The sequence below is a fragment of the Epinephelus lanceolatus genome, chromosome 24 (assembly GCF_041903045.1).
Source record: "Epinephelus lanceolatus isolate andai-2023 chromosome 24, ASM4190304v1, whole genome shotgun sequence".
NCBI lineage: Eukaryota > Metazoa > Chordata > Actinopteri > Perciformes > Serranidae > Epinephelus > Epinephelus lanceolatus.
The window spans coordinates 3,550,082-3,577,485 of NC_135757.1; the positions used below are offsets into that span (position 1 = coordinate 3,550,082).

Consider the following 27,404-nt stretch of genomic DNA (forward strand, 5'->3'; position numbering starts at 1 on the left):
GGGAATTCAATACATTTCTATTGGAAACAATTCCTCACAAACACAATAAATGTTCAGGCCTTCAGTAATAATAATATAATGTATTTAAAGCTCATGAAAATGGATCATTTAATAACATGACAACTGTAGTGACCCAACTAATAAACATGTTGGCCTACACTGCACAATGCTAACTTTTTGGTAAATTACGCAAGTCGACAAAATGTAATAAAATAAATGTCTAAATGTAGAATTTGAATGTTTCCTTTATAGCAGTTTGAAAGAAAACATATTCAAGGAGTAAACTAGCCCAAAATCTCAAAATTGACCACTGCATGAAAAATCGATGTTTTTGCCATGTCTCGCCAAAAACTTCAACTCAAAGCAAAAAAACGCTCCATGTCGTCTCTTTTTTCGTCATCTTTTCTCCCATCGTCCAACTGGATTGGCGGGCCTTCTGTGGTGGTCACGACAACAAGTTTACAGTGGGTAAACAATGGAGAAGAAACTGGTGGTAGCGGTTGCTGGATACCCAGAGCTATACGGCCCGACGATAGACAGCAGGTTGCAGGTTGTTGTGGAAATGGCCATCACTGAGGAGAAGCTCCTGGGCGAACTGGTGGTACTCCCCGTGATCCAGCCTCTTTTTTAGGGTCTTTACAGGTTGCAAGATGCATTCTGTGTGATTGGGACCTTAGGCCTAGTCCACACGGACCCGTGTACTTCTGAAACCGAAGTTTTTCGGGCTCCGGTTTCCCAAAAAAACGGAAAGGCTATTTTAACCAATCAGAAGTCAGAGTCAATACCGGAATAGGGAAGTGCGGAAAATAAAAACAACCCGATCCACAAAACTAGCGCGACCTAATTCAACAGCAGAGGCACCTGAACGACCAACTACACTACCATGAAAGCAGCGACGGGCCTGCCAACGGAGGTCCGACCTGGCCGGATCCAGAACCTCCATTGGCAGGCCTGTCGCTGCTTTCGTGGTAGTGTAGTTGGGGTAGCTAGCAACAGGAGCAGCCTCCTTCCTTGGTCGTTAGGTCAAGCAGCTGGATAAGCCATCCAGCACGCTCACAAATAAAGTTAGCACCAGCATGTTTGTTTGGTCTGCCATTTCACTAGCTATTTACCGTCGCTCTGTCGCCAAACAAAGACAGGAAATAAAATACTGCGGTTATCCTATCTACACGCAACCGCTGGCACCAGAGTCTTCCAAACACTTCACCCTGGACTCCGGTTTCAAAGAAACACAGTTTTGGTTGCGTGTGGCCAAACAGCCAAATCACATAGAATAATACACGGTTTCGGAAGTACAAGCCTTAGAGTGCAGAAACGTGAGGTGCGTCCCAACGCAAATACCTTCATTCTCATTAAAAACCGTTACCAAAAACCACCTACAGCTGCTCAAACGCTTTCTGTGTGATCAAGGCCTTACACTGGACATTCTTTTTTAGGTCAGAGGTCAGGTTTCGGCAGCCAAACAAAAGGACCTCAGATTTGGACTTGAGCAGGAGGAAGTTTTATGACATCCAGGACTTAATATCTGAGACACAAGCCATCACACAGGCGAGATTTGGGTCAGTTTGAGGGCCAGTTTAAGGGGTTAAGACTTGGTTTTAAAGGCCCTGATACACTAAGCCGATGGTCGACTGTCTGTCAGTAAAATCATCTTTTCTACAAGGATTACAAACTGCAAAATTGGACACACTGTAGAAGAACATCCTGGTATTTTTGGCACACTGCATTTGACATACTACGTATTGGGACATACTAAATCTTTTCCTGGCGTATTATACAGTACAGTAGTCTGGGTACTGGAACACTCCTAATGTCTCTCTGCAGTCCTTTGCTTTCCTTTAGCTCCCTCGTGTGGCAGGACTCATCTCCTGCGCTCTGTCTGACAGTAAACAGCTCTGATGTTGTTTCTCATCTTTAAAGTGTTACATTTACTGTGCGAGGACACAGCAGGCCTACAAGTTGAGAAAATCATGTTCTCTTTATGACAAACTGCACAAAACTGTAGATTATATGTTAATATTTTTAAGAAAACAAGCGTAAAGTCTTGTTGAACATGACATGTGTCCCTTTTGTCAATAAAGCACAACAGACTGACACAGACAGGTCTGAGCCTGAGCAGACTTCAGGTTAATGATTATAAAACACAACCTGCTGCAGACACACACACATTTCTGTAGAACTGTTTCCTGATTTCATCTTTAGACGTTAAGCGCAAAGTTAATTACCACAAAGAGCAGTACTCAGGGTGGGACAGACAGAAGACAACCTCATGTCAAAATAAGTTACAGGTCAGATAAGGTAAGGTAAGAGGTGGGCGGTCTGTAGTCCACGCATCAAGCCAGAGAGATGCAGCAGTGTGGGACAGGAAATGAACTCATATTACAGCTAAAATAAAAGCATGTTTCCATGGACGTATTAAGAGACACAGAGAAAGAAAGAAGACACCAGAGAAGTGACCGAAAGGCTCACACTGTAGCGCGAAATAAATGAAAAACTTCTTTCTTTTATTTTTTTAAAAGAAAATATGTCTCAATTTGTGATTTGAAAAACCAATGATAATTTCTGTTTTTACATTTTCTGGCATCATTTTTTTGCCCTACAAAATAAATGTTTGATTAAATGTCACTATTTTATGTTCAGTTGTTTGGATTTTATTTTATTTTTTTCCCTGACTGATACATTGCACATGATGTGTCCAGGGACCGTTGAAAATTAACGCTAATTTCTGTTTTTACATTTATTGTATGTATAATGTATTTTTTTTTTTTTTTTCAAGAAAAAGAATGTTGATTATGTCTTTTTTTCTTATGGAAGCATACATGATGTGTTCAAGGACCATTGAAAATTTCAATATCCAACTTTTTTTTTTTTTTTTTTTTTTTTTTTTTTTTAAGAAATGACATGTTACAGTTTTGATGAAATATAAATATTTTATGCTCAGATTTTATTATTATTATTATTATTATTATTATTACAGAAGCGTCTCACATGATGTGTCCAAAGACTGTGGGAAATTAGAAAAACTATGATTTTTTTTTTTACATTTTCTGGCATAAGTTTGGCTGTTTATTCATTTATTTATTTAAAGAAAACATGCCTTAAATATCACTTTTTTAAGCTCAGATATTGTTATGTCTTTTTTATTTTTTTGCACTTAATGTGTCCAATTTAAAAATCCAACAATAAAGTCTGATTTTACTTTTTTTTTTTTTTTTTTAAGAAAACATGTTAAAATCAGCAGTAAAATAAATACAAAATACAGCCATAAAAAGCTGTATGCGCCCCCTTTCCTCTCACAAATAACGAACAGTCCTTAAAGTATCTACAGTGGTGTATGAATACAAAAGAGAACACTTTAACATTGCTCCTTTAAATGCTTGAGTCAATGACTGTAGTCTGAATCCGACATGTTTTTAAGCCTTCATTGGTTTTATTTTGAAAGTGTTGGCAGGCGGAAGTCCTGCCTGTGATCCAGGCTGACTCGGTCCTGTGTTGATGCCTGAACTGAAGTCGTCTCCTGTACTGAGAAGATGTCTGCAGAGAAAGGAGGAAATACTTTGTGCTTCTTTGTCAACGGGAAAAAGGTACGTCATGCATTTAGTTTATAAACAGTGTGTCGTGTTGGAGCTGCTTTCAGCTGTGAGACAGGAGTTTGTGTTTATTTGTTTATTTTCCTCGCTTTCCTCGAAATGTAATGCTGTTGTTTGTTTTGTTAAAATCTATAATCAAACTTAAAACCCTAGGAGGAACTGCAGTGTCATGTTTCATGGTTTTTATTGGTCCCAATATCCTCCTGCGTCACATATGAAAAGTTCATGGATGTAGTGGAACATTATTAACTCAAGGTCAAAAGCAAAGTTTCAACATTTTAGTTACACAGTCTGGGTGAGCTGGTGTTAGTATTGGAGGGTCCACGTGCACCTACTCGACATATCTGCTGTTTCTTTTCAATAGAACAAATTTAAGATGATACTGTGATGTGTTGCACCTGTATCTGAGGCGCTGCTACCAAACAACTTCTCCTATGGGTGCACCTAAACTGGGTGTGAATTATTCTGTATGCATTCAGTATCTATAACGTCATCATTTGTTATACAAAAGGCCTTAAGTTAAGATTTTTATTAAAGTCCTATTTAAAGTTTCCTCAGAATAAAATCTGTTGCACAAAACGCCCTTCAAGGTTTCCTTCAAATGCTCACTTAAGTATTTATGGATTTCTCCCTGTCTTGGTCTTATACTTAAGGAATCCCTTAGATCGTTGCACAAAAGGCCTTAAGTTAAGATTTTTCTTAAAGTCCTAGTTAAGGTTTCCTCAGAATAAACTGTTGCACAAAACACCCTTCAGTTTCCTTCAAATGCTCACTTAAGTATTTATGGATTTCTCCCTGTCTTGGTCTTATACTTAAGGAATCCCTTAGATTGTTGCACAAAAGGCCTTAAGTTAAGATTTTTCTTAAAGTCCTAGTTAAGGTTTCCTCAGAATAAACTGTTGCACAAAACATCCTTCAGTTTCCTTCAAATGCTCACTTAAGTATTTATGGATTTCTCCCTGTCTTGGTCTTATACTTAAAGAATCCCTCAGACCGTTGCACAATACACTTCAACTTAAGATTTTTCTTAAAGTCCTAGTTAAGGTTTCCTTAAGATGAAATAGGTTGCACAAAACACCTTCAGTCTTCACCTTGAGGTTTCTTTCAAATGCTCACTTAAGTATTTATGGTTTTCTCCCTGTCTTGGTCTAATATTTAAGGAATCCCTTAGACCATTGCGCAAAACACTTCAACTTAAGATTTTTCCTAAAGTCCTATTAAAGGTTTCCTCAGAATAAACTCTGTTGCACAAAACACCTTTCAGTCTTCTCCTTAAGGTTTCCTCAAAATACTCACTTAAGTATTTATGGTTTTCTCCCTGTCTTGGTCTTATACTTAAGGAATCTCTTAGACTGTTGCACAAAAGGCCTTAAGTTAAGATTTTTCTTAAAGTCCTATATAAGGTTTCCTCAGAATAAACTGTTGCACAAAACACCCTTCAGTTTCCTTCAAATGCTCACTTAAGTATTTATGGATTTCTCCCTGTCTTGGTCTTATACTTAAAGAATCCCTCAGACCGTTGCACAATACACTTCAACTTAAGATTTTTCTTAAAGTCCTAGTTAAGGTTTCCTTAAGATGAAATAGGTTGCACAAAACACCTTCAGTCTTCACCTTGAGGTTTCTTTCAAATGCTCACTTAAGTATTTATGGTTTTCTCCCTGTCTTGGTCTAATATTTAAGGAATCCCTTAGACCATTGCGCAAAACACTTCAACTTAAGATTTTTCCTAAAGTCCTATTAAAGGTTTCCTCAGAATAAACTCTGTTGCACAAAACACCTTTCAGTCTTCTCCTTAAGGTTTCCTCAAAATACTCACTTAAGTATTTATGGTTTTCTCCCTGTCTTGGTCTTATACTTAAGGAATCTCTTAGACTGTTGCACAAAAGGCCTTAAGTTAAGATTTTTCTTAAAGTCCTATATAAGGTTTCCTCAGAATAAACTGTTGCACAAAACACCCTTCAGTTTCCTTCAAATGCTCACTTAAGTATTTATGGTTTTCTCCCTGTCTTGGTCTTATACTTAAGGAATCCCGTTAGACTGTTGCGCAAAACACTTCAAGTTAAGATTTTTCTTAAAGTCCCATAGGTTTCCTCAGAATAAAAGCTGTTGCACAAAACACCCTTTGATCTTCTCATTTAGGTTTCCTTCAAATGCTCACTTAAGTATTTATGGATTTCTCCCTGTCTTGGTCTTATACTTAAGGAATCCCTTAGACTGTTGCACAAAAAGCCTTAAGTTAAGATTTTTCTTAAAGGCCCATAGGTTTTCTCAGAATAAAATCTGTTGCACAAAACACCCTTTGATCTTCTCATTTAGGTTTCCTTCAAATGCTCACTTAAGTATTTATGGTTTTCTCCTTGTCTTGTTCTTACACTTAAGGAATCCCTTAGAGCATTGCACAAAAGACCTTAGCAACCAAAACAAGGTAAAAACAAAACTTAACTTAGGATTCTGTGCAACTGTGTAAGTCCCTCAGCTAAGGAGAATTTAAGCCTTAGGTGTCATACTTAAGGTGTTTTGTGCAACCGGTCCCTGGATCTAGAATTATCAGAGAAAAAACATTAGCACATATTAGCAGGTGCCAGACGGTGTTGGAGAAACACTGATTTTTAACAGGAAGCTGTTTTATTTAGTGTTCCTACTGGTTTAAAATAAGCTGGTCTGTTTGTTTTGGCGAGGAAGAGACATCTGTGGATAATTCAGCTCCTGGTAAAAACCTCCTGAACAATGAAAACTGAAGGAATTCTAACTAGGAGAAGTTTCAGCTGGTTGTAATATACAGTCCTCACCACTAGATGTCACTAAATCCCCCTAAATCGTGCACACGTCACCTTTTTAATGAGTAGGTTCATCTTAAGGTTGGGACAGCAGGTCAGCAGTAAATGCCACATTATCTGAAAGCTGAGAACCTGAAGATTTATTGTGTATATATACTGTATATTGTCAGTGTACCAAGGAATGCCATCCCCTGAATACTCTCGGTCTGTAGTTTGTGTCTGTAACGTTTCACGAGGCTGTGATTATCCAAGAGGTCACAAAAAGTCATTTTATACAGAGGTCAAGTTTCAAAAAAATATCTCACTACAGTAAAAGGCTACTGTGGGGGCTAATATCATTACATATGAGTAGAACAACTGGGCTCATTGGATCCACGGGAGTCTAACTTCCTGCTTGTTCCCGAGCTGAGGTCATATTTGAATACTTTGGATCTGATGTGTTTGGAAAACGCCGGGCAAGTGGGGCAAGAAAGAAATGTTATCATGGGTCCTGGAAAAGTCTTTGAAAAGGTGGTGAAATGTTTCTCCTTCTGTTGGAACAGGTCACAGAGAACCATGCAGACCCTGAAACCATGCTGCTGCCCTTCCTCAGAGAGAAGCGTATCCTTAAGATCAACTTCAACAATCCACTGTCATAAACATGATTGAATTGTATGATGCTGTGAGTGCCACCTACAGGTTTAACAGCTCAGACTGGCTTCTTCCTTGACTTTGACTTCAGTGAGGTTAACTGGAACCAAGTATGGCTGCGGCGGTGGAGGCTGCGGGGCGTGCACGGTCATGTTGTCGCGCTACCAACCTGCCACCAAAACCATCATGTATCCTTTATGGTACAGGTGGTAATCACCTGGTTTGTTTGCCTTGGAGAGAAAGAGGTAAAAACCTCCTGAACAGTGAAAGCTGAAATAATTCTAACCAGAAGGAGCTTCAGCTGGTTGCACTCTGCAGCCCTCACCACTAGACACCACTCAGTCTCCCTAATCTCAGACAGGAAATTCCTAAGGTTTCCTCCATGATGGACGCACAGCTGATTGGCCACACAAATGTCCAAGTCTGCCAAACATCCACTACTATCAGTGTTTATTACAACTGGGTGCAACATAGACTGGAAAGTACATTTATTCAGCCGTGAACATGGTTGGTCTGAATGTGAGCTAGGTATCTGCCAGAGTGGTTTGGACATCGACAGATAAGAGTTGACAGGGGTGCTGTGGTGGTGGATTTCAAACCAGTGTAACATCTATTTCACTCCTTCAGCACCTCTTGCAGCAGAGGAGGAATTATAAGGATTATAAGTTCAAATATACAAGCAAAGTTAAAATAATATGAGTCCCATCGGTTGTTGTAGTAGTTACAGTACTAGTAGTAGGATGACAGGATCTACACTCAAAGCCAGGTAGTAGTAGTTGTTAGCCAAAATGACTTGGGCCAGCACCTGCCCAAACTTGGCATCCTGGAAGAAATACATTGGGCCATGCCCGGTTGCCCAAATCAGCTGAAACCCAGCACTAATGCCGCCCCAGAATCGAGCCAGATAAACTGACCTGATTTCGACTGCTGACACTGCCATCGAAAATGACCTGGCCCACATATGGCCCAAATTTGGCATGCTTAAGAAAATGAGTCGGGCTGCATCTGGTTGCCTGACTCAGCTGAGACTCATGCATGAAATACGCCCCAGAATCAGACCAGTCTTGCTCAATTCAGGGGCATAATTCATGCTGAGTCTCCAGCTGCCAACAGTGGGTTGATGTCAAACATGACCTGGCCCAGCATTGGCCCAAACTCGGCACTCCTGAGAAAATAAGGTGGGCTGCATCCGGTTGCCCAACTCAGCTGAAACTTGGGATGAATGACGCCCCAGAATCGGGCCAAATAGAATGGCTGGATTTTGGCTGCCGACACTGCCATCACTCGGTTGTCATTAAAATGACTTGGCCCAGCATTGGCCCAAACTTTACATGCAGGAGAAATGAGTCTGGCTGCATACGATTGCCAGACTCGGCTGAGAGTTTGCAAGGCATTGGCCCAAATCTGACACGCTGGAAGAAATGAGTCTGGGCACATCTGGTTGCCCGAGTTGGCATGAAGGACGCCTCAGAATCAGACCAAATAAACGAGACCGATTCCGGCTGCTGACACTGCCATCACTGGGCTGTTATCAAAAATAACCTGGTCCAGCATTGTCCCAAACTCGGCTCTCCAGAAGACATAAGTCCGGCTGTGTCCAGTTGCTCAGCTTGCCCAAGACTTGGCATGAATGACGCTCCAGAATCAAGGAAGATAAACTGACCCGATTCCGGCTGCAGACGCTGCCGTCACTGGGCCATTGCCAAAAATGACCTTGCACAGCATCGGCCCAAACTGCCGTGAGATGAATGCCAGAAGAAATAAATCGGGCCGTGTCTGGTTGCCTTACTCTGCCGAGACTCGGGATGAATAAGGCCCCAGAATTGGGCCAAACAAATGACCCGATTCCACCCGCCGACACTGCTGTCACTGGGCACTAGTAGAGGTAATGTCAGTAGTGATAAAGTTTGTACCAATAGTTTGGAAGCTATCACAGCATTGCCAGTTGCATCAACAGTAACAGTAAAAGAAATCCATCAGCACACCTTCCTTTCATCATACCATCAGACATCACTCAGCCAACGCCTGCCTCCTGCCGATCTGCCAGCTTCACGGAGCCGCCGTCACCACGGTGGAGGGCATCGGCAGCACCAAGACCAGGATCCACCCTGTGCAGGTTAGTGCTGGGACATGGGCGTCTCAATTGTTTGAAACAAGAAGCTTTTAGCAGCCAGAAGCCTGTTTTCACGAAATCCAGATAATTGTTGGTTTACTATGCAATCACGGTAAGAAAATGTTAATGTTGTAATTTTATAAATTCATTCTCTTGGATTTCAACTTTATTCTCATATATATATGACTTTATTCTCATAATTTGATAGATTTATTCTCTTGGATTTACGACTTTATTCTCATTATTTTGAAAATGCGTTCTCTTGGATTTTGACTTAATTCTTGTAGATTTAGGACTTTATTCTTGTAAATTTAAGATTTTTTTCTCGTAGATGTACAATTTTATTCTATTGGATTTCGACTTTATTCTCACAGATTTACAACTTTATTCTCATAAATTTAAGACTTTTTTCTCTTGGATTCATGACTTAGATTTAAGAATTTATTCCTGAAGATTTACAACTTTATTCTCGTAGATTTTAGACTTTATTTTCTTGCATTTACGAATTTTTTCTCGTAGATTTAAAACTTTTAATATCTTGGATTTATGACTTCATTCTCTTGGATTTCATCTTTATTCTCTTGGATTTCAAATGTATTCTTGTAGATTTAAGACTTGTTTCTCTTGGATTTACGACTTACTTGTGGAATAACAGCTATATTCTCTTCGACTTTGACTTTATTCTCGTAAATTTAAGATTTTTTTTCTCGTAAATGTGCGACTTTACCCTCTTGGATTTACAACTTTATTCTCGTTATTTTAAAAATGTGGTCTCTTGGATTTTGACTTAATTCTTGTAGATTTACAACTTTATTCTCGTAAATTTAAGACTTTATTCTCTTGGATCCATAACTTAGAATTAAGAATTTATTCTCGTAGATTTTAGACTATATTTTCTTGGATTTCGACTTTATTTTTGTACATTTATGACTTTATTCTCGAAGTCTGTGTTTTTTTTTGTGTTTAACATGGCCCGAACCTTCCTCCGTAGGAATCAAATTAATGCAAGGAAATTTGCTTTTCAGGAGTTCAAGTTTAGTTACCTTCTCTGATATATACAGGCCCTGTTTGCGTGAATCTATTGTTTCCTGTGACAGTAAGACATATGACTGGTCACAACATTGCCAACCTGAGGGCGTCCCCTGAGACCTGAGTCTTCCAGGGTGTTGACTGATCAGTCAGTTGCCACCCATTTAGTCAGCCTCAAGTGGCCATTCAAGGAACTGCAGTTGTTTGGTGTCAGTTTGCACACTTGATGCCTCCATTCCCCAAAGTTTAAGAACAATTTTGAATTCCCTCAGATGCACAGCTCCAACATAACTTCCTGTTTAATGCAAGAACGCAGCTCGCCAAAGAAGAAATTAAAGCCATAAATCAGGCCCTAAACTGTGGATGTTGTGTTCATAGGAGCGAATAGCAAAGGCTCATGGCTCCCAGTGTGGCTTCTGCACTCCAGGGATGGTGATGTCCATGTACTCTCTGCTGAGGAACAAGCCTCAGCCCACCATGGAGGACATCACACAAGCTCTAGCTGGTTTGTTTGCTTGTTTTTTATGAAATCTATTACGTCATCTACTATGAAGTCTAGAGTTATGTCACAACGAGAAGTAATAAATGTTTATGGCATGAAACAAATTGCACTTTGTGTGCTCTGTCTTGCTTTTTTGTGTTTTAGTGTGCTTATAACAAATTATTTCTAGTCTTATTCTGGTTATAGTCCAGTTGTTTAAATGCATGTGGACACACTGAGTGATTATTAACTAAGTCTTGCACATTGTCCTTACATGCCCTCGTTGTGTGTTGTGGCTTCTCAGGTAATCTGTGTCGCTGCACTGGATATCGTCCAATCGTCGACGGCTGCAGGACCTTCTGTCAGGTACAAAGCTCACCTCTACAACCAATGAAAGTTACACAGTTAAAAACATAAAAATCAGTGATCTGATTTGCTTATGACCTACTGTACCTTAACCTGTTTGTAGAGCTGGGTATTGTCACGAGTCATGAGTCAAGTTCAAGTTTGTTGACAGTCAGTAAAAGGTACATTTTGTGCATGCACATGCAATGAAATGTATCTGCCCTGTCCCGATGTGTAATTTTCTGCCATTAGAGGTCTTTAAATCAGAACAATAAATGGAGCAGTGACGTCATTGCGGTCAGTTTTTCCCTGCTAGAATTCCTTTAGTGTTCATTATTCAGGTTTATAGCATGAGCCGAATTACCCACAGAGGTCTCCTCCTCTTGAAAACAAACAGACCTGTTTAGTCAAACTGGTAAAAACACTGAGTAATGCAGTTTCATGTTAAAAATCAGCGATTTTCCGATGCTGTTTGGCATGGCAGGGGCTGGAGCCAAGCTGCTGCTAACGTTGCTCAGCTTATTTCTCTGCTAACTTAAGATCCAGATGTTCAGGAGGTTTTTGCCAGGAGCCGAATTACCCTCAGAGGTCTCCTCCTCTCCAAAACAAACAGACCTGTTGATTCAAACCGGTAAAAACACTGAGTAAAGCAGTTTCATGTTAAAAATCAGCTTTTTTTCAATGCTGTTTGGCATGGCAGGGCCTGGAGCAAAGCTGCCACTAACGTTGCTCTGCTTATTTCTCTGCTAACTTAAGATCCAGACGTTCAGGAGGTTTTTGCCAGGAGCCGAATTACCCCCAGAGGTCTCCTCCTCTCCAAAACAAACAGATCTGTTGAGTCAAACTGGTAAAAACATTGAGTAATGCAGTTTCATGTTAAAAATCAGCGTTTTCCCAATGCTGTTCAGCTTGGCAGGGGCTGGAGCCAATTTGCCGTTAATGTTTGCTCAGCTCATTTCTCTGAAAACCAAAGATCCAGACATTTAGGAGGTGTTTGCCAGGAGCCGAATTACCCCCAGAGGTCTCCTCCTCTCCAAAACAAACAGACCTGTTGATTCAAACTGGTAAAAACACTGAGTAAAGCAGTTTCATGTTAAAAATCAGTGTTTTTCCGATGTTGTTTGGAATCGCAGGCGCTCACGTTGCTCAGCTTATTTCTCTGCTAACTTAAGATCCAGACATCTGATGACTAAAATCCTTGGGTGTAAAAGTTACATATTAAATCTTTACAATTAAATAAGAATAAATAAAAGACAACAATAAGAAATCCCACAACATTCCAACACTGTAATTTAAAGTGCTTACTGTTCAGTAATCTAACGGGAGTCACAACTGTCTTTGAGGCAGCTTGTTCGAGCTCTGGTCCTCTTTAGGTTTACCTGAGGGAAGGACAACAGATCATGTGCTGGGTGGCTGGTGTCCACAAACAAAAGACATTTAAGGGTAAATGTACTTATTTCATGTAGGCAAAATAAACAAACCCAATGATTCAAACCGGTAAAAACACTGAATAAAACAGTTAGCATTCGGGTTATTTTTAGGTGATAATACACAAAAGAAAACATACTCATTATATGATATTTCATTTCTGCCAATATATCCCTCTAAATCCTACACACTGGAGTTTTAAGGAGAGGTTGTTGTCTTGACACCACAGATCTCTCTCCTCCTCCCTGTTCCTCGTTGAGTTTCAGATCTGATGGCAAAACAGAGAACACCATAACAAACATGTTAATGTTATTTAATCCCAACAGGAAGCCAACTGCTGCCAAGCCAATGGATCTGCAGACTGCTGCCTCAACAGACAGGAAATCACTGAGGAACCAGAGCATGTGAGTTCAGTTCATTTTCTTTTTAGTCATTCTTGTGTTCTTTTTTCTTCTGTGTTGTGTGTCATCGTCCCTCGACATAACGTGTCGCACCCTCCTCCTTACATTTTGAGGTTTAGCTGGGCGAGATTTCATCTTTTATTTCATTTCACACACCATTCCTAATGTCACGCCATGGTGTATCTCATTTCTGTGCTGTTTTCCACCTCTTCCTGCTCCCGTAATGTGCCCCAGGGAAAGCCACAGTTGTTTGACAAGGAAGATTTTCTGCCACTGGACCCGACACAGGAGCTCATCTTCCCCCCTGAGCTCGTTGTAAGTCACGAGATGTTGTTACATGCAGCAAGACGTTCCTGCACACTGTGTTAACTCACATACGTTTTTCTTTTCACATTTTGCATTGCTTACAGCATATTATGCAAAAAAAAAACCTGTGCTATATTTTGATCATACTTCTTCTTGATGCTACGAAGTACTTTTAATCGTAATTGCATTATTAAAATGGCACTTCCTCCACAGCTGATGGCAGAAACAGCGAACCCACAAACGCTCACCTTTCATGGGGAGCGGATGAGCTGGGTGTCCCCGGCCTCACTGGAGGAGCTGGTCCAGCTCAAGACCAGGAACCCTAAAGCTCCGCTGGTCATGGGAAACACCAACATAGGTCAGCTGTAAAGTTCATTCGCCCAGTTTCTGCTACTCTTTTCATAAAACTGAAACATTGATTAGGGATGGGAATTGCCAGAGGACTCACGATACGATATTATCACAATGTTGCGATATTTTAGTATTGCGACATAATATATTGCAATTTATTACCTTTTTTCCAACTGAAAATTATTTCCAAAAGACCAAAAGTTGTATTAAAATGTGTATTTGCAAAAATTAAGGATAATTAAAGGTTGATACTTTGCATCTGTGTGTCGATACAATATCCCCACGCAAAATACTGCAATACACTTGCACATGAACATGCACTTCCTTGTGTTGGACACTAGAGGCATCATCTGTATATTGACAGATCTACAGACACCAGCCACATATGTAAGTGGAAACGAGGCGTAAATCCCGTGTTCTCTGATGGTGTTTACCAGTGGCAGCATAAAAAGACTAAACAACAAAGGTCCAAGAATTGAACCCTGGGGAACCCCAGATTTTATAAATGCCCTGTAAATGTCTTTATATACTGGATCTTGTGTGGCATTGAGGTAGTAGCCCCTTTTACACTGCCAGATTTTCTGCGAATGTTGGGCTGTTTTGCCGGCAAGCTGCGAGCGTTTAGACACACAGAGACGGATTGGCGAGTTGATCCGAGGTGCCCAATTTTCCGCCTCGTAGGGTAGACATATTGGCAGAATCCTTTTAGTTTAAGCAGACCAAGGTGGCCTTCCGCAACGAGAGGGGCTGTTGATGACGCCGCACGTGCGACCCACTGGCGGTGGATAAACAGGAAACAGCTGATAGCAGGAATTAGCGAGCAGCTAGTAGCAAGAGGGAAACACAAACCTGACAGACACTGTAAAGATGAGCAACTGGGGAGACAAGGAATTGCGCGCCCTCCTTGTCCTCGCAAAGGAAGAGGCCATTAACCGTCAGATGACGGGGACGGTGAAGAACGGGCCGATTTGAGATGAGAGAATCGCTGACTGACAATTCCTATCTAAAAAGGGCTATTGATTGATGAACTTGTCCAATGTAAGGAGCAGTAAAGGAGGCAAAGAAGGGCTACGCACAAGCTTTTACTGGTGTTGTACCCTGTATGATGTCACCTGACAAATAAATTGATTGACTGATATACTATTGCTTTAATTATCCCATTTTAATGATACTCAGGTGTTTTTGCTTTTCATTGAAGGTCCAGATATAAAGTTCAAAGGCATCCTGTATCCACTGATCATATCTCCAACCAGAGTCACGGAGCTGTTTGAGGTCACTCAGACACCACAGGGTGGGTAAACCCCCTCGGTAGTTTCCATTTTGATGTGATTTAATCGCACAGACAATCATTCTGCCTGCAAGTGCGAAAGATTTCTGCATTTGTCATCGACAGCCAGGGATTTTTAAACTCCTGTGCAACTTTTTAATATCTGTGACACGTACGAAAAGAAAGTACAACACCAAGCGTGCAGCTTTGTTGGTTAACATACTGGCTTGTCTGCAGGTGTTTGGGTAGGAGCGGGCTGCAGTCTTACAGAGGTTCGGTCTCATTTGGAGAACCTGGTTCCTCAGGTTACGGAAGAGAAGACTGAACTGTTCAGAGCTCTGATCCAACAGCTGGGGAACGTGGGAAGCCAGCAGATCCGTAACGTTGCTGTAAGCAGACTCCTCTCCAACTCTTCTACAGATGTTTGACTTAAGTTGTTTGAAATATTAGTCCATGGATTTACAAGAATCAAGATGAAATCCTACAAGAAGATTGTGTTTATTCTTGCTTTTGCATATTCAGTCTCTTGGGGGCAACATCATGAGTGCGTACCCAAACTCAGACCTGAACCCTGTTTTGGCTGCTGGGAAATGCAAAGTCAGCGTTGTTTCGAATGGTAAGTTGATTAGGATATTTTAAAATGTGGTTTACAATCTCTGACATCTTCTGAGGGTATCTCCGCTGTTGAAAATGTAGATTTATGTCAAACGTGTTTAGTCTTTCTCAGTTCTGATTAACAAACCATTCTGCCTGAATCCACCAGGAGGAAGACGAGAGGTTCCCCTGAATCAAGACTTCTTCGTGAGCTTTGGAAAAACCATCCTGAAGCCAGAGGAAATTGTTCTTTCTGTCTTCATTCCCTTCTCCAGAAAGGTACAAAGATTCTTTCTCAGATTGCTCCCCTTTACAGTTTATTGTTGAGGTTTCAAGCCTCAATGCTGCTCAACAAATGTAAGCCCAATTGGCCAGATGGGGGCGCTTTGATTAAGGTGTAAAAATGCAGTTTTGAAAAAGGCCACCCCCCTCACACCAAAAGTCCCATTGACTTGAAATTCGACACAGTGTTCTCTACAAAATGATTCAAGAACCATTGACGTCCGCCTGACTAAAGCTCCTAAATCATAAGTCCGATTCTTACTAAATTTTCTGTGAATCATAATTGGACCAAGCTTATTAAAAGTTATCAAAAGCTTCTTGATATCTCATTGCATCTTAAAGATATTCCAAACAAGTGCATTGTCCTGGCTCCAATTTTGGCCATAAATCATCCGCAGTTTGTCCGAACGTCACCAAAGTAGGCATTCTGTCCTGTTTAGACCAGTTGATAAAATGGTGAAACATTTACTGTAATTACCTGATTACTACGCTGTCTGCTCTGCAGGGAGAGTTTGTTCGAGCTTTCCGCCAGGCTCCGAGGAAGGAGAGCTCCTTCTCCACAGTGACGACGGGGATGAGAGTGTTTTTCTCAGAGGGGTCCAGAGTGGTTCGGGACGTCAGTATTTACTATGGGGGAATGGGGCCGACCACCGTTAGTGCCACCAAAACCTGCGCAGCTATCACCACAAGGTCAGTTTAGTCTCATCAGTGTTAGTTTTGCTTTCCTTTAGATTAGAAGTGGATCAGCAGTATTTTCTTTTACATAACTTTCTTTAGTTCCTTTATTCCATCTTTAATTTTTCATTCCTTCCTATTCATTTGCTTTCTGCTTCTTGTCTTTTATAATTTACTAGCTACTGCCTTATTCCGTCTTTCTGTTTTCTTTGTGTCCATGTCCGTCCTTTTGTCCTATAAACTTTCCTTTCCTCTCCACCTTCCTTCCTTCTCTCATTCCTTCCTGCCTTCCTTTTTATACTTCCACGCATTGACAGCCGAGGCTGGCAGCATAATGTTTCCGGGTTGTCCGTCTGTCCATCTCATTCTCGTCAACATGATAACTTAAGAATGCCTTGAGGGAATTTCCTCACATTTGGTATAAATAGCCACTTGGACTCAACAATGAACTGATTATATTTTAGTAGTCAAAGGTCAAGGTCACTGTGACCTTGCATCCTTCTTATTCTCGTGAACGCAGTAGCTCAAGAACACCTGTAGAAAATTTCTTCAAATTAGGCACAAACGTTCACGTGGAAACTGATTTTGGCAGTCAGTGGTCAAGGTCACTGTGACCCCATTCATCTTATTCTTGTGGACGCGATATCTTAAGAAGGCCTTGAAGGAATTTTCCTCAAATTGGCACAAAAGTTTACTTGGAGTCAAAAATGTACTGACTAGAAGTTGGTTGTCGAAGGTCAAGGTTTTACCTCACAAAACATGTTTTGGCCTTAACTCAAGAAATCATTCTCTGGAATATAACATGTCAAGAACGGCTTAAGGGAATTTCCCCAAATTGGCACAAATGTCCACCTGGACTCAACAATGAACTGATTACATTTTAGTTGTCAAAGGTCACTGTAACCATCTGTCTGTCTCATTCTCCAGAACCTAATATCTCATGAACACCTTGAGGGAAGTTCCTCAGATTTGGCACAAATGTCCACTTGGACTCAAGGATGAACTGGTGAGAATTTGGTGGTCAGTGGTCAAGGTCACGCTGACCTTGTGTTTGTCTTATTATTGGGAACGCAATATCTCAGGGACGCCTTAAGGTAATTATCTCAAATCTGGCACAGAAGTCCGCTTTGACTCAACAATTAACTGATTAGATTTTGGTGGTCAAAGGTCAAGGTCACTGTGACCTCACAAAGCATGTTTTTGGCCATAACTTAGGAATTCTTGTGCTGATTTTGACAAAATATCACACAAATGTCTAATTGGATATAATAACGAACTGTTGACGTTTTATTTCCAAAAGGTCAAAGGTCAGCTTGACTGTGACATCATAATGTTCTGCGTAGAACTTATTTCTGGCCATTACTCAATGTCAACATCGACATTTGGTCAGATACTATATTGGTGACACTCTCTTGAAACTGTGCTGATTGTATAGATCGTCTGTGACTGGTTTGTGGAGGCTTACAACCACAAGGCGGTAATTCTAGTTCCTTACCAACCTCTTCATTCCTTCTCTTCGTCCTTCCTCTTTCTTTCTTTTCTGTTTTGTCCTTGTCTTTGTTCTGTGTTTCTTCTGTCCACTAGGTAAACTGAAACCAGAAAGCATCTTGATTTTCAGTAAAGATAAAATAAAAGCAAACAGGCATTAGCAGCGAGTGTTTCCTTCAGGCCTTGGGATGATGAGACCCTCAGCCAGGCCTATGACGTCCTCCTGGATGAGTTGGTCCTCCCTCCCTCGGCTCCTGGAGGAAAGGTGGAGTTTCGCCGCTCTTTGACTCTCAGCTTCCTCTTCAAATTCTCCCTGGAAGTCCTGCAGAAACTCAAGGAAATGGTAGGAGAAGGCACTGATTTAAAAAAAAAAGACATTGCATTGGGTTATTTGCCTCAAACATACATTTTTAGAGACTTACAAAGAGTTTCTGTGCATAGAACGTGATTACAGATGAGCTTCCTGAGAAGATGCTGGTCCACCCTTTACCCAGAGAGATCCAACCCAGCCTGCAGGAGTTCCAGGTCAGAAAATATCAAAGCATTTTCACAGTTTGATGAAACACCCGCTGCAAAAAAAAACTAGCAGTAAACAAGGTTTATTTGCAGGGAAAATACCTGACTACCTCTTCTTCTTCTTCTCCAGCATGTGTCAAAGGACCAGAGTGACCAGGACCCAGTGGGGCGCCCCGTCATGCATCGCTCTGCCATCAGCCAGGCCACAGGTGAGGCCGTGTACTGTGACGACATCCCAAGAACGGATGGTGAGCTCTTCCTGGCTCTGGTCACCAGCTCTCGTGCGCATGCTAAAATCACGTAAGGAGAAAGGAAGATGATCTCTGACCGACTCTTTGTTTGACTACACAACCGGTGTTAAATGTTTGTTTCATTTAACAGCGGGCTGGATGTGAGCGAGGCTCTGCAGGTTCCCGGTGTTGTCGATGTCATCAGGGCCAAAGATATTCCTGGGCAGAAAGTTCGGAAGATATTTGGTTATGATGAGGAGCTATTTGCCGAAACAGAGGTAGAGTATGAGTGCATGCACATCCCTTTTTTATGGTGTGTGTATGTATATGCAAAATACTACATAAGTAGTTTGGGCACCCCTGGTCAGCCCAAAGCATCATCCATCCACCCTCGTGTTTAACAGTTGGACCGGTGTCCCGTCTTTCTCCGAGCATACCTTTGCTCATTGCATCCAAAAAGTTTTATTTTAACTTCATCAGTCTAGTTTCGATGTTCCTTTGCAAACTTCTGACACTGAATTTTGTGGCACAGGCAAAGTTTTCTTCCGATGACTAGAACAGCGCACCACCAGTCCAGAGACTGAGAAATCTTCCTGCAGGTCTTTTGCAGTCAAACGAGGGTTCTGATTTCCCTTTCTAACAGTATTATTTCTGTTGCTGTTCATTCCGACTTAGTTATGGTAAAGACCTTTGAATTTAAGGCTCTGGTGAAAGCTACGCCCCCGTCAACAGTGTCTATAACTGGTTCCTTTGTAGGTGTCCTGCGTCGGCCGGAGGATATGTGCGGTGGTCGCTGATACAAGGGTACACGCTAGACAAGGAGCAGCGGCTGTGAAGATCAGCTATGAGGACCTGCCTGACCCGGTTTTCACCCAAGAGGTCTGTGAAGTCCAGCTGTTACTGTCATTAAACTAATCCAGCACAAGATGCTGTTTTTCGGATACTTGCTCCAGATGTTAAAGGATAACTTCGGTATTTTTTAACTGGGACCCTATTTCCTTGTGTAAATTAGTCAAAGAGACTGATGTGAACAGGTCTGCATTCACAGTGTAGACAGAAGTGTTTGGATCCATTTGTAGCACAACGAACCAAAACGTCAGTGTGTCCATGTCCGATAAAGATAGTTGATGAGTGTAGCTCCTCATTTTGACAGCACTGGTTGGAAATGCCACATTTTGCCACATACATACGGGCGGCGGTCAAATTCAAGAGCCTCATCCATAGTATTGAAATACAGTGAATAATCTTCCTCACCTATGGTCATGTGCCCCGGGTAGTGACCGAAAGAATGAGATTGTGGATATAAGTGGCCGAAATGAGTTTCCTTAGAGGTAGGGTCAGGAGCTCGGAGTAGAGCCGCTGCTTCTTCATGACGAAAGGGGTCAGTTGAGGTGGTTCGGGCATCCTTCTGGGTGCTTCCTGTTAGAAGTGTTCCGGGCATGTTCCACTGGAGGGAGGCCTCGGGGCAGACCCAGAACACACTGGAGGGATTACATACCTCATCTGGCCTTTGAACGCCTCGGGCTCCCCCAGAAGGAGCTGGAAAGCGTTGCTGGGGAGAGGGATGTCTAGGGTGCTTTGCTTGGCCTGCTGCCCCTGTGACCTGTGTCTCTTTGACCAGTTTACACGGGGAAACAGGGTCCAGGTTGAAAAATGCCGAAGTTGTCCTTTAAGCATGCTTGAAAGTTTGGACTTAACACTTTCTGCAAGTAAAATGTGCGTGAGTTGACATTGCGGCTTCTTATTGTGTTTCTCGCTGTGACAGGAAGCCATTGAGAGGTCGTCTTTCTTTGAGCCTCAGAGGAGGATTGAGAGAGGAGATGTGACCAAAGCCTTTCAAACTGTTGATCAGGTTCATGAAGGTAAAGTGTGTTGAAGGAATGAGTGAAATTTGGTGACTTTTGTTTCAGACCTGAGACTTGAAAAAAAAATTGAGTACTATAACTGATCCCATATATATAAAACAGAATCAGACTTTTTTCGTTTCGTCCAATGGTTTTCGTAATCATTTCCTCAGGAGAGTTTCGGATGGGTGGCCAGGAGCATTTCTACATGGAGACCCAGAGCATGCTGGTTGTTCCTGTTGGGGAGGAGAAGGAGTTCAGAGCTTACGTCTCCACCCAGTGGCCGACGTTAACTCAGGTACACAGATACTTTCATAGTAAAGTTGTTTTTCCCCAGTCCTGATCCATAGAATTTAATACTGAGTGTCCGCCGATAATAAGTCACTTGTTTTGTCCTAGATAAAACAGCTGCACAGTGCTCACTTCAAGTACTTTTAAGTTATTAGAATCAATTCGGTGTATGCTTAGTGCATGCGTATGAAGAAAGATGTACCTGCATCCTAGCTGTAATGTTTTTATGCCTCCGCGTTGGTGATAGTCTTGGCCAGAGGCATTATGTTTTCAGGTTGTCCATTTGTACGTCTGTCCCATTCTCTTATTAGATTGATGTGGTCAAAGGTCACTGTGACCTTGCGTCCGTCTTATTCTTGTGAACGTGATATCTCAAGAGCACCTCGAGGGATTTTTTTTCTTTTCAAATTTGGCACAAACGTCCACTTGGACTCAGCAACGAACTGATCAGATTTTGGCAGTTGAAGGTCACTGTGACCTTGCGTACGCGTCACTCTTATGAACATGATATCTCAAGAACACCTCAAGGGATTTTTTTTTTCTTTTCAAATTTGGCACAAACGTCCACTTGGACTCAGCGATGGACTGATCACACTTTTGTGGTTAAAGGTCACTGTGACCTTGCATACGTGTCATGCTTGTGAAAGCCATACCTCAAGAACACTTTGAGGGAATTTCCTCAAATTTGGCACAAATGTCCACTTGGACTCAGCGCCAAACTTATAAGATTGCTGTGGTCAAAGGTCACTGTGACCTTGCATCCATCTCATTCTTGTGAACGTGATATCTCAAGAACACCTCAAGGGATTTTTTTTTCTTTTGAAATTTGCGCAGACGTCCACTCAGACTCAGCAACGAACTGATCAGATTTTGGTGGTCAAAGGTCACTGTGACCTTGCGTACGTGTCAGTCTTGTGAAAGCGATATCTCAAGAACACTTTGAGGGAATTTCCTCAAATATGGCACATACGTCCACTTGGACTCAGCAATGAACTGATTAGATTTTGGTGGTCAAAAGTCACTGTGACCTTGTGTCCATCTCATTCTTGTGAAAGCAATATCTCAAGAACACTTTGAGGGAATTTCCTCAAATTTGGCACAAATGTCCACTTGGACTCAGCGCCAAACTAATTAGATTGATGTGGTCAAAGGTCACTGTGACCTTGCATCCGTCTCATTCTTGTGAACGTGATATCTCAAGAACACCTCGAGGGATTTTTTTATTTCTTTTCAAATTTGGCGCAGACGTCCATTTGGACTCAGCGACGAACTGATCAGATTTTGGTGGTTAAAGGTCACTGTGACCTCGAGTACGTGTCACTCTTGTGAAAGCGATATCTCAAGAACACTTGGTGGGAATTTCCTCAAATTTGGCACATATGTCCACTTTGGCTCACAAATGAACTGATTAGATTTTGGTTGTCAAAAGTCACTGTGACCTTGTGTCCATCTCATTCTTGTGTACATGATATCTCAAGAACACTTTGAGGGAATTTCCTCAAATTTAGCACAAAGGCTCACTTGAACTTAACGATGAACTGATTAGAGTTTGGTGGTCAAATGTCAAAGGTCCTGTGACCTCACAGTTAAAAAAAGGTCTTGATTGACCCTGATACTGACCTTTGAGATCAGATGGGGACATCCTTTGTAAATATGTTCTAAGATTTCTATTCATTTCTTCAATAAAGAGACAGAAGAGAGTTCATGATGCATCATCATCTCATGAATGTGTTATTTTTAGACTGACATAGATCATAAAATGTTGATAGCTTTTCATTAACATCACTACCATTGCTGAAAGAGAAATCAGAGGTGAGGAGGATTGTTGTTGTTTGCTTTGTCTCATTTTCCTGACTTCAGGAGGCAATAGCGGAGACGTTGGGCATCCCGTCCAACAGGGTCACCTGTCACATCAAAAGGATAGGAGGAGCTTTTGGCGGGAAGGTCTTTTCAACTGCGATACTGGCTTCCATTACCTCTGTGGCTGCATGGAAGTAAGTCACATTGAATTAAACAACAACAAACAGGATCAGAAATTTCTTGTCAATTTCAAAAGTGATCAGTGAGTACAGAAAACATTCACAGTGACATGATGGGAATCAAAGCAAAGCAGGAGATGTTCTGAATTCTTCTTTTTCTGTTTAGGACCAATCGTGCAGTGCGCTGTGTCCTGGAGCGAGGAGAGGACATGTTGATCACGGGAGGCCGTCACCCTGTCCTGGCTAAATACAAAGTACACACTTTGGCTTTCATTTCAGCAAGGTTCTCAAGAAAAATCTTTAAATCAGACCTCGGGGTTCGAGGCTCTGCAAAGGTTCCCAAGATAAACCCGAAAAATTATCCTGGATAAATAAATACTGGATACTTTGTCTTTTCCTTAAAACTGAACCATCTGAGAAGGAAATAGTGCATCACTCTGAAATGCTTAACGCGAAGGCCATAATTGTCACGGCGGCTAACATTCAAACAGTGCTTCAAATTTTGTCAAGGATCAACTGATTACGTTTTGGTGGTTGAGGTCAAGGTCACTGTGACCTTGCATTCGTCTCATTCTTGAGAATGTGATATCTCAAGAACAACTTGAGGGAACTTTTTCAAGTTTGGCACAAACATCTACTTGGACTCAAAGACGAACTGAGCAGATTGTGGTGGCCAAAGGTCACTATAACCTCACGTCTGTTTCATTCTCATGAATGCAATATCTTAAGAGGACTTGAGGGATTTTTTTTTTCAAATTTCACACAAACGTCTACTTATAGTCAAACTTGAAGGTCACTGTTACCTTGCATACGTCTCATTCTTGAGAACATAATATCTCAAGAACACCTTTTGGGGGATTTCCTCAAATTTGGCACAAACGCAGGCATGAATTGATTAGCATTTGGTGGTCAAATGTCAAGGTCACTCTGATCTTGCATCCATCTTATTATCGGGAACACAATATCTCAGGAACACCTTGAGGGAATTTCCTTAAATTTGGCACAAACATCCTCTTGAACTCAACAATGAACTAATTAGGTTTTGGTGATCATAGTTGAAAGATCAAGGTTACTGTGACCTCTTCTGGCTTATTCTCATGAACTAGATATTTCAAGAACAGCTTGAGGGAATTTCCTCAAATGTTGCACAGACGTCCACTTGGAGTCAAGGATAAACTGATTGGTATTTGTTGGTCAAAGGTCAAGGTTAGTGTGACCTCACAAAAAAGGGTATTGGCTATAATTCAAGGATTCATACGCTAAATATGACAAAATTTCACATTTTATTGCTGATCCAAACTGTTGTTTTATTGCTCTAAGAAATCCTGTTTGCTGTTTGTTTCAGGTCGGTTTCATGAATGACGGAAGGATTGTTGCTGCAGATATCCAGTACTACACCAACGCTGGTTATGCTGTGGATGAATCTGTTTTGGTTGGTTCAAGCGATTATGTTTATTATGAAGTTCTAAAGAGAAAAAGTGTCATGTAATCATGGATTTCTTTTCTTCTTGCAGGTGGTAGAAAAAATTCTGCTTCAATTCGACAATGCCTACAACATCCCCAACCTGAGAGGCCATGGCGCTGCCTGCAGGACCAACTTGCCTTCCAACACCGCCTTCAGGGGCTTTGGCGTGCCACAGAGCCTCATGGTCGTGGAGATCATGATCAATGATGTGGCAGTGGTGCTGGGACGCCCAGCAGACCAGGTTGTATTCCATCTCACCAAAGAGCTTCCAAAAACTAGAAGTAGCAGACACTGGACGATATCTTATTTTTAACAAGTACTAAATACGGTGTAACTTATTTCTGTTTTCAAATTCTTCATTCAGATTCGGGAGATCAACATGTACAAGGGGCCGTCAGTCACTCACTACAAGTTTGAGTTCGACCCGGAGAACATGCTGCGCTGCTGGGAGGAATGTAAGGGGAAGTCTGACTACAGCGCCCGCCGCAGAGCTGTGGACCAGTTTAACCAGCAGAACCGCTGGAAGAAGAGAGGGATGGCCATCATCCCCATTAAATATGGGATTGCATTTGGGGAGAGCTTCTTAAATCAGGTCTGTGGATTCAGTTTGGTTTTGCTCAACCCTTTAGCCATGCCAGTAAAATGTTTTTGCACCTATACTGGCTGAGTGTGCATTTCTGTAAGGATTTAAACACAAATGCAGCTCAGACGTATGTTTAGCTTTTCAGACTTGGTTGCCTTAAAGCTGGGGTAGGCAGATTTCTGGAGAAAGCTGCTAGCCACCCGACTGTCTTTTCGCCTCACTCCCCGCCTGTGTGGACTTGTTCGTAGAGAGGGGATCAGACAGCAGCTCAGGAGACAATACAGAATAGCTCGAATTTGGCTCGCACAACCCCCCCCAGCACTGGATGTCATAGCAGGCTGGTGGTAGACAGCAGCATCAGGTCTAACCTGTGTAACGGCAGCAACAGAATGTTTGCTGATCCAGTGGGGAGTTGGGGCTGTCCGGTCCCCTGGAGCTGGGGTTTGTGCTGACTGGATTCAGGTTGCTGTGGCTGCTGACTGGGGGTTTGTCTCTGGAGCTGGCGTCCGCTCTCCTCCCGGCAAAGCAGTGCACAATGGCGGGGAGTGAGGTGGAGAGACAGGAGGATGGCTAGCAAATTTTAGCTCTACAATGAAAAAAGATTAAATAAATTGATGTATGGGAAACACTGGTTACTGTATGAAGCAGCTGCAATTGCTCATGGTTGTCTATTGGTGATTGCACTTCGGTTTTCACAGGAAATGTACAGTTTCTGCTTGTTAGATGCATACAGTCTTTTTCAAAATAAACTTACAAAGTCGGTAAAACACCTCGTACTTGCGTTGATTTTCTTGTGCAACAGAAGCAGGTGGCCCTTAAGTTACGTTGTTTTCTAGTGGCATTTCAAACAGACGATGTCCGGTGGTGTTATAAACTGGTGGCGAATCATACCACTGAGAAGGGATGGCTTTTCTTGTCAGTGTCTGATGTGGACGTCACCAACCAAGCTGCGGTATTTGATGACTTTGTAATGAGAACAGTTGTTTTCTCAGACCACTAGAATTACAATATACTTAAAGTTTATCATGGGATTTTTGCCCAGTGACCCCAAAATAAAACTGCCTATCCCAGCATTAAGATAACGGAGATGTTAATGTTAGTCTATTCAACGAACTTGACAAGTCCACTAGGTGCCACGTTGCTAGTTGTCTTTTTTTTAAAAAAATTTAAATTAACTCTGATGGTGGTTGTGTGCTTGTTTTTGTGTGTTAAAGGCCGGAGCTCTGGTCCACATCTATAAAGACGGCTCTGTCCTGGTCACTCATGGTGGGACGGAGATGGGTCAGGGACTCCACACTAAAATCCAGCAGGTACTGTAAAGAAGCAGGAAGTCAGTGTCCACTGGCCTCCACAGTACATCCCATTACAGGCTGCCCCACCTGTTGGTGAGGGACATTCACAGACTGCTGATGAATGTGTGAAATGTTCCATAAATGAACAAACATTACAAACATATATTTATACATACACAAAACAGAGAGGCCCCAGAACAGAGCCATACCGCCAAATATAATACTGCAAATGGAAATAAAGTTTTCCTTGACTAGAGTGGTCCTGACTGAATGTAAATTTAGACAGTAGTTTTCTGGATAAAATTCTAATAGTTGTCTTTTCATGTGTTTTGTTAACAAATATCAAGAACATTGTTGGTACCATCCTTTCAGCTCCAGGTTTGTTTCCTGTTTGCTGTTAGGTGGCGAGTCGGGAGCTTCACATCCCACCCTGTAAGATCTACATCAGCGAAACCAGCACCAACACTGTTCCTAACACCTGCCCCTCTGCTGCCTCCTTCGGAACTGACGCCAACGGCATGGCGGTCAAGGTGAAGTCCAGTTCCTGCATTTTCTGTTGGTTCTTTTTAAGCATTAAGCTATTCTGTATATTATTATTATTATTATTATCATTATTAGTTATTTATGTGTTTATTTATTATTTATTTTATTTGTGAAAAGTGCAGTACACAAAACCGCGTTAGTGACACAGTGCATACGTAGGAGTCGACAGCACCTGGGATATAGATGAAACAAGACAAAACAAAACAATACAAACAGAAAAGTAAATGTGGTTGACATAGGTCAAGGTCACTGTGACCTTGTATGTCTCATTCTTGTGAATGCGGTAGCTCAAGAATGCCTTGAGGGAATTTCTTAAAATTCTGTACAAATGTGTACTTGAGGATGAATTGATTCGACTTTGGTGGTCAAGATTAAAAGGTCAGGGTCACCATGACCTTGCATCCATCTCATTCTCGTGAATGTGATTATTTCAAGAACAGCTTGAGGGAATTTATTTAAGTGTGGTACAAATGTTCACTTGGACTTGAGGATGAACTAATTAGATTTTGGTGGTCAAGGGTATAAGGTCAAGGTCGGCATGACCTTGCATCCATCTCCTTCTTGTGAACGTGATTATTTCAAGAACAGATTCAGGGAATTTATTGAAGTGTGGTACAAATGTTCACTTGGACTTGAGGATGAACTGGATGAGGATTATTTTGGTGTCCAAAGGTAACTGTAACCTCACGTCTGTTTAATTTTCATGAATCTCAAGAAGACTTGAGGGATTTTTATTCAAATTTGGCATGAACGTCCACTTAACAGTCAACGATTAGCTGATTATATTTTGGTGGTCAGAGATGTCAATGTGACCTTGCATCTGTCTCATTCATGTGAACACAACATCTCAAGAATACCTAAAGGGAATTTCTTTAAATTTGGCACAAACGTCAACTTTGAC

At 41.6% G+C, this 27,404-nt stretch overlaps 1 protein-coding gene across 1 annotated transcript in view; it reads left to right on the plus strand.

Annotated features, from left to right (window-relative positions):
* The first annotated feature begins 3,430 nt into the window (after positions 1 to 3,430).
* Positions 3,431 to 27,404, plus strand: part of aox6 (aldehyde oxidase 6) — a 28,256-nt gene continuing 4,282 nt past the window's right edge. Inside the window, exons 1-28 of the mRNA XM_033615526.2 lie at positions 3,431 to 3,584; positions 6,913 to 6,970; positions 7,092 to 7,188; positions 9,008 to 9,116; positions 10,521 to 10,647; positions 10,928 to 10,989; positions 12,723 to 12,800; positions 13,032 to 13,112; positions 13,317 to 13,461; positions 14,653 to 14,745; positions 14,959 to 15,110; positions 15,244 to 15,337; positions 15,485 to 15,594; positions 16,103 to 16,287; positions 17,941 to 18,103; positions 18,202 to 18,285; positions 18,407 to 18,576; positions 18,658 to 18,784; positions 19,263 to 19,385; positions 20,272 to 20,368; positions 20,524 to 20,648; positions 22,502 to 22,635; positions 22,787 to 22,874; positions 23,966 to 24,052; positions 24,135 to 24,326; positions 24,450 to 24,677; positions 25,883 to 25,978; positions 26,362 to 26,490. Of these exons, the coding sequence (XP_033471417.2) occupies positions 3,531 to 3,584; positions 6,913 to 6,970; positions 7,092 to 7,188; positions 9,008 to 9,116; positions 10,521 to 10,647; positions 10,928 to 10,989; positions 12,723 to 12,800; positions 13,032 to 13,112; positions 13,317 to 13,461; positions 14,653 to 14,745; positions 14,959 to 15,110; positions 15,244 to 15,337; positions 15,485 to 15,594; positions 16,103 to 16,287; positions 17,941 to 18,103; positions 18,202 to 18,285; positions 18,407 to 18,576; positions 18,658 to 18,784; positions 19,263 to 19,385; positions 20,272 to 20,368; positions 20,524 to 20,648; positions 22,502 to 22,635; positions 22,787 to 22,874; positions 23,966 to 24,052; positions 24,135 to 24,326; positions 24,450 to 24,677; positions 25,883 to 25,978; positions 26,362 to 26,490 (3,288 nt within the window). The 5' untranslated portion in view covers positions 3,431 to 3,530. The remainder of the gene's footprint in view (positions 3,585 to 6,912; positions 6,971 to 7,091; positions 7,189 to 9,007; positions 9,117 to 10,520; positions 10,648 to 10,927; positions 10,990 to 12,722; positions 12,801 to 13,031; positions 13,113 to 13,316; positions 13,462 to 14,652; positions 14,746 to 14,958; positions 15,111 to 15,243; positions 15,338 to 15,484; positions 15,595 to 16,102; positions 16,288 to 17,940; positions 18,104 to 18,201; positions 18,286 to 18,406; positions 18,577 to 18,657; positions 18,785 to 19,262; positions 19,386 to 20,271; positions 20,369 to 20,523; positions 20,649 to 22,501; positions 22,636 to 22,786; positions 22,875 to 23,965; positions 24,053 to 24,134; positions 24,327 to 24,449; positions 24,678 to 25,882; positions 25,979 to 26,361; positions 26,491 to 27,404) is intronic.